This window comes from Rhinolophus hipposideros (assembly GCF_964194185.1).
Source record: "Rhinolophus hipposideros genome assembly, chromosome: 11".
NCBI classification, from domain to species: Eukaryota; Metazoa; Chordata; class Mammalia; order Chiroptera; family Rhinolophidae; genus Rhinolophus; species Rhinolophus hipposideros.
In genome coordinates, this window is record NC_138057.1 from 35,152,102 (window position 1) to 35,166,033 (window position 13,932).

The following is a 13,932-nucleotide window of genomic DNA, read 5'->3' on the forward strand; positions in this document are numbered from 1 at the left end:
CTGCTCCCCTGCCCCCTAAGTGGGATTCAAAGCCATATTACAGATAGCAAGGACATAAAAGACTATCCCTAGATATTATAGAGAAATGTAACATCAGCAAGGAGATAATTGAGGAATAAAGGAGCTAACTAAATCAGTGTTTGACTGCACGGTTATGGATGACAAAGACATGTTCATACAGGGAAAAATGGCTTCATTAAATATGATCCTCCAGAAGAAGGTAGTTTCTCCCCCCATGGTGTATCAAAATATATGGGATAGAGTTTTTGGTTCACGCCTTTAACATGCTAATAGAAAATGCTTTTTCTGAAGTCTTCAGAAAATCTTATTTCATTTGAAAGGAATATTTTAAATAGGTTGAATTGGAACTAGATAAACCCTAAAGTATGCATTTTATGATTTTCCAAGTATTATCTTTATTCTATGAATATATATAGTGCCTCCGATGTGACATAACAATCCTGGATTGTTAAATCAATCTTTGACAAAACTGAGTTGTCCCTTATTGTTTTCCTTTGCATGTAAGATCTTACTAATTGGTCTAATTTAAATTATTTGTCAATAGGGCAAAGACAATTGAACCATATTCTGTAATAGTATTTAATAAATATCATAAATGTAACTAATATTTATTGAATTATTGCCACAAGCCAAGAAATTGTCTAAGTGCTTTATGTATGTTATTTTATTTATTGCACACAACAAAACTTATGAGGTAGGCACTATTCTTATTTCTATATTCTGATGAGTAAATATCAAGGAGCTTTTAGCATGGACCAAATGTCTCCATGGATGTTTAGGTGTATGTACGTATATATATATTTACATACATACATACAAAAGGTTGGACAATTACTTTCCACTGTGTAAGTGCATGGTGGAAAGTTCACGAACTTAATTGTCTGAACTTTTTGTATTTATGTAAAAAAGTATAAATATTCATTAGGTGAATAGATCAACTGTGGTAAATCCATGTAGTGCAATACTAGTCAGTAAAAAAGAAATGAGCGATCAAGCTGCAAAAGGACACAGAGGAAAAGGCAAAACTATGGGGATAATAAAAAGATAACTGGTTGCTAGGGAGGGATGACTGTGGAGAACAGGGGATTTTTAGGGCAGTGACAGTATAATACTGTATGACACTATAATGGCAGATACACATCATTGTGTATTTGTCAACACTGTAGAATATACAACACACAAAAATGAGCCCTAATGTAAACTATGGACTTTAGTTAAAATTAACGTATCAATATTGGTAAGACATGTACCACACTTAAGATCCATCCAAGAAAAGGATAAATTAGTCAGAGAAGTCTGCACAAAGAAAAAAGAAATTTGACCTGATCTTTAATGCATAGGTAGGATTTAGTGATAGGTGAGCAAGCGGGGGCAAGCCCAGAGGGGAAAGAGCAAAAACAAAAGGGTAGAGTTGGAATAGTGAGGCAGGGGAGGAGGCCCAGAGAAAGGAAGTGACTCCAACAGTTAAGGGAAATACTTAGAGTGAGGTCAGAATATTAAAGCCCTTGAAAGGAAAGCACTGGAGTTTATATTCAATATATCAGGCAATAGGGAGCCTTAGACGGTGTTTGAGCAGGGGAGTCATACAAGTACAGTTGATCCTCATTAGTCACAGATTTTGCATTTGCAAATTCACCTACCCACTAAAATGTACTTATAACCCCCAAATCAATATGCACCTTCATTCTGGGACACGTGCCAAAAAGTAAAAAGTTTTTAAAATCCAAAGATGTTAAAAATAGGGAAAACTATTGTGGGGTGGGGGCTGAGGGATACATGGGAACTCTCAGTACCTCCCACTCAATTTTTCAGCGAAGCTAAAAACACATTAATTACAAAGCTAATAATATAAAACAAATATATGTGAAAAGAGAATAAAAAAGAACTTACTTCTGGTTCACAATTAGCCATTCCCGAATATAGGTCTGAACACAATCCCTGACATGAGGGTCCAGTTCCACCCTAATGAGATGGAAAATGAAATAAAAACATGTTATTACTGAGCAAAAACAACAAAACCATCTTTTACCACAGCCAAGGAGAGCGCAGTGTGATTTCAAATCCAGGTCAAATGAGAACGCTAGGGGCATTCTTACCCATTCATTTCAAGTGTCTGAAGCATTCCTGAGGCAATAACATTTTTACTTTGATGAGACAAATATGTTGGCATTTTACACGTTGTGGGTTTTCTTTATTATAGAGACGCCTGTGAAACCATACCTAGCCCTAAAGGCATTCTGACACCAGACAGGTAGTACTAGCTGTAATCACATACAAAACAAGAAAAATAAGTACCAATTTTTCACAGGGGTAATTTGGGCCCTGGTAAATGAGACCTAGATGGACCATTTGGGCGTATTTTATGCTCACGTGTAACCCTGTTAGGACATGCATGTTTTACTTTTTGAAAGCCATGAAGAACAGCTGTCTTATGCTGTGAGGAGTTGACAGGCACTGGCTTTCTTTGGTAATTATTAATTACCATACCTATGTCACGAGAGAGTCTTGTGCTTCAGAGTCTTGAAATCAGTCAAAACTAATTTCCCACAGTAACAGAGCTTATTGCTGTTTGTCCCTAATGTTTTGGTATTACAGGTAAATAGGTCTAAATACTACAAGTTTTAATTTTCTTGTTTGTATAAAGGGGATAAGAACAGTAGTGACTATGGGAGCTTGCGGTTAGTATTAGGTGGAATATTACGAAGGTTAGGCACGTGTTCCCTGGGCCCTGACTTCCCAAGTCCCAGCACCATCCTTTAGTAGCTCTGTGACCTTAGGCCAGGCACTGAATGCTTCTGTGCCTCAATTTCTTCACCTTAAAGTGGGGCTATTAATAGCAGAGTGCCTCCTTTAGAGAGCTATGATGAAGATTAAATAAGTTAGCATGTGATGTGTTTAGAAGAGTGTCTAGCACATAATAAGACCTACACATGATAGTTCACAATTAAGTGCTATTTATTATGCACTAGGAACTGATCTGATCACTTTAAATGTATTAATTCAGTTAATTCTCAGTCAGCCCCCCCCAGGGCAGGTGCTATCACTATCCTCATTTTGCAGAAGAAGAGATGATAAGGATCTGACTTAAAGTCACCCAGCAAGTACCATGTTGCCCCGGAAATAAGACCTAACCGGAAAACAAGCCCTAACATGATTTTTCAGGATGACACGCCCTGAACATAAGCCCTAATGGGTCTTTTGGAGCAAAAATTAATATAAGACCCGGTTTTATTTTCGGGGAAACACAGTAGTAGAGCAGGCACTGGAACCCAGGCTGTTCACTGGAGGAGTGCAAGCTTATAACCACCACTGCTCACAGCTCAACATCAAGTTCTGGGCTACGCACAGGGCATGCTACAGGACTCGGCCGTTTACTCTGATAATGACTTTAATTACACAGAAGACTTTGGGGCAAGGATTGAAATACCATGTTTCCTGGTAAATGAGACCTAGATGGACCATCAGCTGTAATGCATCTTTTGGAGCAAAAAATAATAGAAGACCGGGTATTATATTATATTATACCCGGTCTTATATAAGACCTGGTCTTCTTACATAAGACAGGGTCTTATATTAAAATATTTACACAAAGACATAAAATGAAGTGATTCTCCCCAGGTAAAAATAATCGATGTTATCCATATTAAAGTCAGACCTGAATAAATGGACTGACAACAGGGAACAATGTTTCCCAGTGATCACAAAGTTTTTATTTTGTGGGAAGTGAGTATTTTCAAAACAGCAGAGCTGAGCATGTGGTCATGAGAACAGTCGAAACAACAGAGTAAAGGGTCAATAATACCACATTACTGTCATCCAATCTCCTTGTAATGAAATGAAGTCCAAAATAGAACTAGAATATCCCAGAGTAATGAAGGCAGGAGCCATGTTTTGTGATCTCCTTTCTGGGATGTTTTGGGAAAGATGAGAAGGTTGAAAACGTCCAAGAGGATGTGAATCTTAACTTTATTTTGAATGCAAACAGAAGTTCATTTTAAATCTCCAGAGAGATGTTGCTTTTTACTCTACAGAAGTCACAAGAGTTTCCTTTAGGTATAATTCCATTGTTTGATACTAAGAGCTAATGCCCACACCTATAAACACATAGACTGACCCACTATAGAATCTCAAACCTTAAACAGCTATTCACATATTTAAGCTATTGAGCTGTCTCCATTGTTTTTCCACTCACAAAACTTTCTTCCAAGGAAGGGACTTTGCCTTATTCATCTTTTTATCTCCATACCCAGCACATAGTAAGAGTTCAACAAATGTGGGTTCAACTTATGTTTATAACTGAACCCAGTTGTAAAACCAGTTAACATGCTTCTGAATGGAGGCATGTTAAAATGATTTTTATGAAAAAATCTTGACATTTTTACAAATGGAGAAACGGAGACTTCGTGAGGTCACATGACTCCCCCAAGGTCACTGAGCTGACATCTGGAGACAGTCTTGACTCCAGAGCCTGCACTCTTCACCTCTTCTTGAGCATTCCATTTGGTCCCACTGCATCCCTTTAACTAGCTTAGTCCCTCCATGGCTTTTCAAAGCCTCTGGTCAAACGAATTCAGAAACTGTCTACATTCAGGGCAAAGTCCCATAGTAGTCATTCTGCACATCTTAATAGAGCTGAGTAATTTCATTTTCAAAAGAAGTTCAGAATTAGAGCATTTTCCCCCTCCCCAAGAAAAGGCATGCCATTCACAATCCCATCTGCATTTTAAGAAAACGATTTACCCTTCCTCTGGCAAAGAGGGCTGCAAAGTCCGACATTCCTTTGGTGTGAATACCACGTCCAAGTCATCTTCAGTGAAGTCTCCCAGCTCCTGGGCCAGCTCCACGTCCAGGCTGTTCAGGTGTGTCATCAGAAGTCCTTCAAAGTCCACTGGCTCCACTGGGTCATAAAAATGAGGCTGAAAGGGTAGGGAAAAGAAAAAAGGGGGTTCCACACGGTTTTCAGGGAAAAGCACTAAGGCGAGAGGAGATGTCTGCCTTGCCCTCCCTTTCCACTCAGTAAGTGTTTCACTCTCCACGTACAATTAAGGGGAGCTGTCTTTAGAGGGGCTGTCAAACACAGAAGCAGTGATACGGAAAAGGAACGCCGCACGGAAAGTCAAGTCAGAACATGATGAGTAATTAAAATCACACCCCAAGGCAGAATTTTTCTCTGCTTAATTGCATCTAGATGAGGAATCCTGAGGAGATCCAAAATGAGATCACAAAGCTTTGCTGAATTGTTATTTCTCCTACAAAAGCTCTCTGAGGCCATGTTTACCCAAATACAGTGAAGTAGCGAATAGAGGCAATTTTCCAGAAATTCAGGCAAATTCAACACTCCTTTGAGTATTTAGGCATGGTGTTTCCTTTGGCCTAAGTTATCCTATATGTTGGTTCTTGAGAGCACTTCATTTATAATCATAGCCTACAGTGAACCAAACTTGGTGACTGAAACACTCCAAGGCAGTGATTTCCAGACACTGCTGGGCTGACTGGTGCTGGTCAGGAAGATATTTTCACTGACTGAAGCTAAATGAGTAAACTAAGGGCAATCAGGTGAAGTTTCATGTGGCTACTGCACTCATTTTAAAAGGATTGTTTTTTTGCTCTTCAGTTATGTCTTTCCACAGGGGAGAGGTTAAAAGAAATGATAAGATTGGATAATCCTATCATTAGGATTTTCTTTAGTTGATAAAATAAAAAGTTGGCAATTCAACAAATATTTTTTCTTGTCTGTGAAGTCCAAAGACTTAGGAACAAACTGTTTTACATAAGTAAAAGAATCACTTAAATGAGTGGATTTAAATAATAATAATAATTAATAGTAGTAGTAGTACAATAGGAGCAGCTATATGGTGTTCATTTATGGGAGAATATTTAGCGTGATCAGCCCAAGGAGTTACTGTACTCTACTCTGCCGCACCAGTGGACAAACTAAACAAACACTCCAGATTCTTGACTTGTACTACCTCAATATGAAACAAGGACAGATCCAAAGGAAGTGCTAATAAAACCGGTTTTTCATCGTCCTGAAACTGTACACCAGACTAGATGTATGAGTTCCAAGTTGGAGAGCACGAACAAAGTGCTGTTGAAGAGGTGAAAGGAAATAAGATGAGAGAATGTAAATGTGTTTTGTTCTGTCTCCTCCCCACCCCTGCTGTTCCTGGGGTAGTCACGACATGAGTGACATATTTGGGGAATGAGGACAAAGCTAAGAATTGAGCAAACATTTGCCCTCCATTTTATCTGAGATTCTTGAAGGTGGTGGACTTACATGTCAGCAGGATCAAAAGGAGCAGAAGAGAAGGCAACAGGAAGTACTTCAGTAGGAGAGAGCAAAGACACGCCCCTAGCTCCCCATGGCTCCCATGTGGTGTGACAGAGCATGAGGAAGTTTCCCTTGGTTCTAACTGAGGAACTTGGAAGTCAGCTAAGGAGTGGCCCATAGTCCTTATAGGCTGCCTCTTAAAGTGAAGCAACGGGGAGCAGCAGGGACTCAGGGAGACAGAGATCACCCTATGCAAGGGCCAGGTGGGGACAGACTGTGCAAAAAGACACTGTGGAACCTGGCAGAGGGAACAGCAGTCATCATCTATACACAGAACCAACAGATCTGCTGCATACGACCAACCCCAAAGGAGAAAGTGGACTTTCCCACTCCTTACCACAATCCAGCACAGAGAGTTCAGAGTCAGGGACTGAAATGACTTCAGTTTGAAATGAAGAAAACTGCACTGTTTTTGCATAACCAACCTTATTACTGTAAAGTTTATACCCATTGAGCTAATAATTAGTGAGCACGTACTGTGTGCCAAGCAATTGAGCTAGGCCATTATATACATTATCCCACTTAATCCTCACTAGAACACCATAAGTATGCACTCTGATTCTTACCATTTTATAGATGAGGACGTTGAAGGCTAGAGATTTAATGATTTGCCCATGGGTACACACCTGGGAAGTAGCTCATCTGGAATTCAAATCTAAGCAGATTTATGTTCTTAACCACTACAGTTTTGTTTTCTCTTGTGGGCTTTGCCGGGAATCTGTATTTCCAGAAATCACTAAAGCACAAGGCAATCGTAAGTGTATTTGGAAGTGAATCAAAACAATACATTTACCACTATCCACAAGTTGCACTCTGAGCTTCTCATGAGATTGGCTGCTCAAAGTAATAGCAGTAAATACATTACTTAATTAAAATAATAATAAAATTATTAAGGAGAATATCAATTCTCAAGTAGCGGCACTAGAAATATGTACTCAAAAATGATACTGAAGCACAGTTTGAAGCAATGTGAGCACTAACAACTAGTAAGTAGAAGCTTCTATAGAGAAAAGACATTTGTGTGAAATCATCAAAGAGAAAATAATTCAGGTCCAGTCAAAGTATTATACTTGTCATGTCCCTGAAATTCAAAGCCACATGTGAGCAACTACTGAATGCAAGTCACTGAGTTGGCTTTAAGGCACAGAAGAGTAGATGGAAGCTACTGGCAGGTGTCTTTCCATGGATCTGCAGTCAACCATAAGATGGTCAAATCTGTCACATTCTCACATAGAATGCTATCTTTGAAGAGGGAGCTGTGGTAAAAAAACAGGGTGTCATCACTGAGCACTAATTGTGTGCCAATGTGCCAAAGGCAATAGACACAATTTATCATGAAGTCATAAACTCTTGAGGTCTGCATATATCTCAGGGACTGAATAGACTATAAATGCAAACCATAATGATAGACTTATTGAGTGTGGTTCTAGCACTCCACACAAGCTGGCATTTAATACTTAGTGTCCCCCAGCCTTTCCATACTGAAACTAACAAGAGAGGAAGCTATTCATTCCAAATGTGATATAAACGAGTCCTGCCATTGGCACGTGGGTGGAGAGTTCAATTACTGTTAACTAGACCATAACACAAGTTGTTTCTCTTGCAAATTCATATAATAACTGGGAACCGAAAGAGATTTCTATTCTCCACAAACTATCTGAAGTCTTAATCTCAAGAGTTAGGATTAACTGTGAGTCAGTCAGCACATACACACAAACACATATACTATGCCTATTTAGTGATAAGCAAAGAGAGAAAATAAATACTGAAGAGCACTACAGTGGGATTGCATTTTGTTGGGGGCTGATGTTTGGGGGGGCAAAGGATGTTCTAGGTCAGTCCCAAAGGCAGGACTTGGGCTCTTGGGGGCTTAAAAGCCAAACATGAAAATTACCTACTTTGTGCTCTTTCCTGTTGAGTTATATGTGGCCTCCTAGTCAGTGGAGACCCAAGACTAGTTTAAATGATATGATCCAAACTAATTTCAAGAATGCCATCTTATATCATGAATTATAAGTGTCTATCATTTGTTAAAATAAGAAAAAGCCCCAAATAATCAAAATAAAAACAAAACACCCTCTGAAAATTGAAAAAAAACTTAAGACTACAAATCATCCTAAATCAAGCTTTATCTATTGTGATGACTTTGTGATCCTCTCCTGGTATGTTTCCAGATGGGGTAGTCTACAAGGGTTTTTTCTTGCCAGAGTTGGAGAATAGAAGGGAGGCTGCAGCTATTTTGTAGCATACACACACCTTCTACTGTTACAATCAAACACTGATATAGGTACCGCTGTGAAGGAATACCCCCAATATAATTATAGTCCCTAATCAGTTGACTTTCCGTTAATCAAAAGAGAGAAATTAACTTCATCAGTTGGAAGCCGTTTCGAAGAGGGTAGGGGTCCTCTCGAAGTTGAGCTCATACCCTTAGATATCCAGCTGGCCTGCGATCTTGCCTTGCTGACTGTCCTGGGGACTTCAGGCTTGCTTAGCCAGCCACCACCAGTGGGTAAGCCAGGTCCCCATAACCAATTCCTTAATATACGTGTATATGATCTACGGGCTCCGCTGCTCTGGCTGAACCTAGACTAACACACCTACTTTCACTCATTCAACACATGCTCACTGGGGTCCTCCAGGAGTCCTGCACTAGGCGGAGGGGACACAGTCCCTGCCCTGAAGCAAGTTTCAACACTTCTCTAGGGAAGACTTGTGCAGTCTTTCTTTCTAGCTACTGTTTTTGTCAGAGGCCTAGTCAATAAAAGGGTAGAAATACACAAAGAGATGATTATAAATCCCCTAAAACCTTAAATTATTCACAGCCAAATATTTATTTCTTAATTAAGGGAGTTTGAGCTTTTTCTTGTCCCCTAACGCACATCAAAAGCTAGTTCTGACATGAGGTGGGATTCAGTTTGTTCTGAAATTAAAAATTCCTACAGCATCAGAACCGTATCTGTTTAAAATTAGTCTGTGTAACTCCTAGCACAGTGTGGTAAGTAGACAGCACACTGATAGCAGATTAAAATAACAAATCTGGACAAAAACGCAGAGGTTAAATGACTTGACCCAAATTATACAGGTAATCACAAAGTACCTGGGTTTTTTGTTACAGCACTGGGGTGGCTTCATGCTACTCTGTGTGGGAGATGGACAGGGGTGTGATGTCTCCAGGTGCATTGGCCTTGTACCCTTATGAATATTTACCCTTTGAGGGGGTGGTTCTCAAATTGACTTGGCTGTTCATGAGAGATGACTCTTGCCAAAGTCATCCAAGACCTGCGTGTTGCCAAATTCAGTGCTCACTGTTCAGTCCTACAGCACTGGACCCAGTGTAATTTCTCCCTCCTTCTTGGAACACTTTCTACAGATGGACAGCAACCTAGTGTGTCCCAGTCTCGGACAGTCCATGTACCAGGAAACCCCTCAGGCCTGGGAAAATTGAGAAGGTTGATCACTCTACCTTCGGGACACTTTTTCCTACTCCTATGATGTGGTGCCCCGGGGTTCAGTCCTAAAACATCTTCGCTTCTCAATCTGCATTCATGCCCAGATAATCTTATTCATTCCCATGGCTTTATATCCTTATTTTTTTAATTATAAATTTCTATCTACAGCTTCAAACCTTTGTGGCCATGTTGACTTTTCCAATTATACTTCAACATCACCACGTGGTGATCTAATAGGTCTCTCAAACATAGCAAATTCAAAACTAACTCTTAATTTTCCAGCCAATCTGCTCTTCCCACATCTTCCAAGTGGCAATTCCATTTCCCCGGTTGCCCCGTGCAAAAGCTTTTGAGTCAAGGTTGAGTTCTCTCTTTTTCTTTCACCCTACATATCATCCATCAGAAAATCCTACCCAGTTTACTTCTGACATATATCCAGAATCCAACCACTTCTCCCCTTCTTGACTGCCACCACCCTTTACCAAAGCACTACTATTACTTTCTTGAGTTACTGTGACAACTGGCTACCTGCCCTCCCCACCCTATTCTCCACACGCTAACCAGAATGATCCTTATAAGAAGAACCCGTATGCAATCTTTATAAAAATTCAGATCATGCCTGGCTGCCACTCAATGCGCCAGTGACATGCTATCTTAATCAAAGGACGAATCAAAGTTCTTGCATGGTCTCTAAGGCCTATGACCCAGCCCTGCTTTCTCTACGATCTCATTTCCTGCCCACTCTGCTCAGCTCATACTCTGCTTCCTTGCTGTTTGTGGAGCATGCCACATATTCTTGCCTTGAGAACTTTGCACTTGCTATTCCTTTCAACTAGAATACTCTTCTTCCTTCAGGTATCTGTCAAGTTCATTCAGAATTCTTCTCAGGTATCTCCTTTCCAGACAGAGGCCTTCATAGATTACCCAAATAGCCCCTCTTCTGTGTTACTTTCTATTCCCTTATTCTGTTTCATTCTTCACAGCACTTAATACACATTGATAATGTGCTGAGGCTAGACTTTTGTTATATTCACTACTATATCCCCAGCTCCTAGAGCAGCTCCAGGCACAGAGTGAGACCCAATATATATTTCTTGAATGAATGAATGAATGCTTAAGAAAATCCTCTCACCTCTCTACTATATTTAACTAAACAGAGCTGAAGACATAAGTTTCTTCTGGCTTCAGTGATTTCAAAATACTACATGGCTTAGATTAATCAATACTTCCCTGCTTCCACCAAGAGCAATCTGATGCCATTGAGTGGACAATGCTGATGTGCCATCATGGGGGACAATCTACTTTTACCAAGATGGATTTGATTCCCCTGCTTTATACAATGAAGGTAATGAAACTCCCACTCTGTATACAGGGCAACATTTTCCTTTTATCTTCCATTGTGAATGTGCATGAAAACTATACTGAGATCTTCATTTTCCATCCTGATCCCTTCAGTGATATCAACAGCCCAACTCTTTGAAAGATGAAGCACCCAACAACAATGGCATCAGAAAACATAAAAAAAGACCATATTTATCAAATGATCTACCATGTAGATCACACTGAGCAGTAAAAGAAAAAGGTTGCTTTCGTGTACAGAAGCTGAAACACCTAACAAAAATGAATACTTTCTAAGGTATGAGGCTTTTGTTTTTAGCATGTTATATACAAACATGTCATGTAACACGGTGTTTTGGTACATATCCAGGATGTGGCTTTTTATATCCTTTACTTCAGCCTGAGCTGTTATGGTCCAGCAGATAGAAAACTTCTATTCTTATTTTTTTTAAATAGGATTTTGCCCTCTATAAAAAAGTAGGTTAAGATCATGAACCCCATGCACAGTGTCTCAAATCCTCCTTTCTACCTTAGGGCCTAGATCCAACCCTTTCTTGTCTTGTATACATACTTCACTCCCTTTCTACTTTGAATAATCAGAAAATAGTTTAGTATTTTCCAGTTTCATCTCAATGAAAACATCAAACAGAGTTGTTTGACATCACAGGGTGTCTGGCCAACCTGCTCACGTGGCTGTGGCCAAGGAGAATGCCACGGCCAATGGGTGATGCTGCACTGAAGGCCCCTCTCTCTGGCACTGGTCACAAAGTAGTCAGGACAAGTCTATCGTCATGTCTGAAAAAAACAACCCCAAATGGTGGTTCCTCTTCATGTTCAAAAATGCAAAATTTAAAAAGATTTTATCTACTTTGAAAATGCTTGTATATACAATCATTACAGCTAACATTTACTATTAGAGTTAAAAACAAAACCCAATAAAAGAGAAAAAAAATCAAACACACCCTTCCTCTCGGTGATTTATCAGATTTGTGACAGAAGCCTCTATATTTATACGAGGAGATATCTAGAGGGTCAGCAAGTGGCCCTTGCTTACCGTACTTTCTGAAACTCAGAGCAACCAGGACAACAAAAGAAACATCACGTTTCTTTACGGTCTTCCTCCTATTTGGAACACTTCTACCTGTGGAAATCCTTTAAATTATCCTTAACTGGACCACATGTGGAAGACCCAGGGAACTTTAAAACATTGGTGCCTAGGCACATCCCATGGGATTTTGATTTAAGTGTTCTATGGTGGGCCTGGCCTCAGGTCTGTTTCTGAAGGTCCCAGGGATTCCGATGGGCAGCCGGGGTGAGAACTTTCCTCTAAGTCTCCTCAGCCTTCCCCACAAAGCCTTTACCTCCTATTATATCATGGATCTTTCTCGCTTCTAAACACCTATCACACTCAAAGCCAGTCTGGATTCTCTATATTAATCTGTCCTCCTAAATAGATCACAAGGCCCTTCAGAGGCGAAACCATCTCCTGTTCATCTTCTTTGAATCTCTCACAGTGTTTCCAGAATGCCAAATACATAGACAGCAATATTAGCCACTATTTACACAGCATCCATTATGTCATTCTACATTACCCCTGATGGGGTAGCATTATTATGCCAATACTGCAAATGAGGAAACTGAAGCCATCATGGAGGTTAAGTAACTTGGCGCAAATTATATCGCTAATAAGTGACAGTCATACTTCACCCAGATCCATCGGACTCCAAGGTCTTGCGTCTCGCAAGACAGCAAACTTATAATTGACTGGGTTTTAAATAACTTGGTGCCAATTAAATACTTTTTAAAATTAAATAACCACTTGCATCACCATATGGAGTTGTTTAAATGGTGGTTATATAAAGAAAGGTAAGAGAAACAACAGTCAAAATGCACAATTTTTCAATTGTCCAAAATAATTCAATGAATACTCTACAGTTTCTCATTTTTAAGAAAAGTTTTCTAAAGCGGCTTCAGGTTGAGACTCTTTAGATCAGGGGTGTCCAAACTGCGGCCCGCAGGCCAACTGCGGCCCACAATCCATTTTTAATTGGCCCGCAGCAAATTCCAAAAATATATTTAGTTTACTTAAATAAACCAGGTGAGGCAATACGTACTTCACCTCGAGTGAGTGGCCCGGCTGTTTGTGTATTTTACCGCATATGGCCCTTGGTGAAAACCATTCAAAAAAGTTTGGACATCCCTGCTTTAGATGATAAACTATTTCTCTGCCTTGCCAGAAATGAACTGTGCTAAATGTCCTATTCTCTTTCCATGAAATGAAAGAATTTTTTTATGGGAAATCACCATGTAAGTTGATTTCTGTTGGAGGAACCTTCCTTCAGGAAGATGACTCAAGGGAAAGAACAGCCACTTCATACTGACATTACAACATGACAACCAGGTAAACATTAGGGTGATTTCCTAAGCAGGCCATGCTTCACACACACACACACAAAAGGGAATCGAATTCAGGCCTCCTCTTGGCTCCCTCATGTCTCCTGCTCTTCAGTCAGCTAACGAGAAGAGACAGGGGCAACAGACAGGGCTGAAGTTGCAGCAGAGATCTGGGAAACAATATTCAGAAAACTAATGAAATAACCAGGAGTAATATATTTTAAAAGCTATTCATTTGCAAATAGAACGAGGAATAAATTAGGACAGGTAGAAACACATGATTCGTGTATAGTTCAGCATTTTGGCTACTTCTTTGATATCTTCTGTTAGAAAAATGGGTCATTAAGCCACATGTTAACTCTACTATGCAGCTAATGAATTCATCAAAATTCACTT

At 39.8% G+C, this 13,932-nt stretch overlaps 1 protein-coding gene across 1 annotated transcript in view; it reads right to left on the bottom strand.

Annotated features, from left to right (window-relative positions):
- DOCK8 (dedicator of cytokinesis 8) overlaps nt 1–13,932 on the bottom strand; it is a 190,065-nt gene that overhangs the window by 135,103 nt on the left and 41,030 nt on the right. Inside the window, exons 3-4 of the mRNA XM_081065762.1 lie at nt 4,762–4,937; nt 1,912–1,983 (exon numbers count right to left, since the gene is read on the bottom strand). Of these exons, the coding sequence (XP_080921888.1) occupies nt 1,912–1,983; nt 4,762–4,937 (248 nt within the window). The remainder of the gene's footprint in view (nt 1–1,911; nt 1,984–4,761; nt 4,938–13,932) is intronic.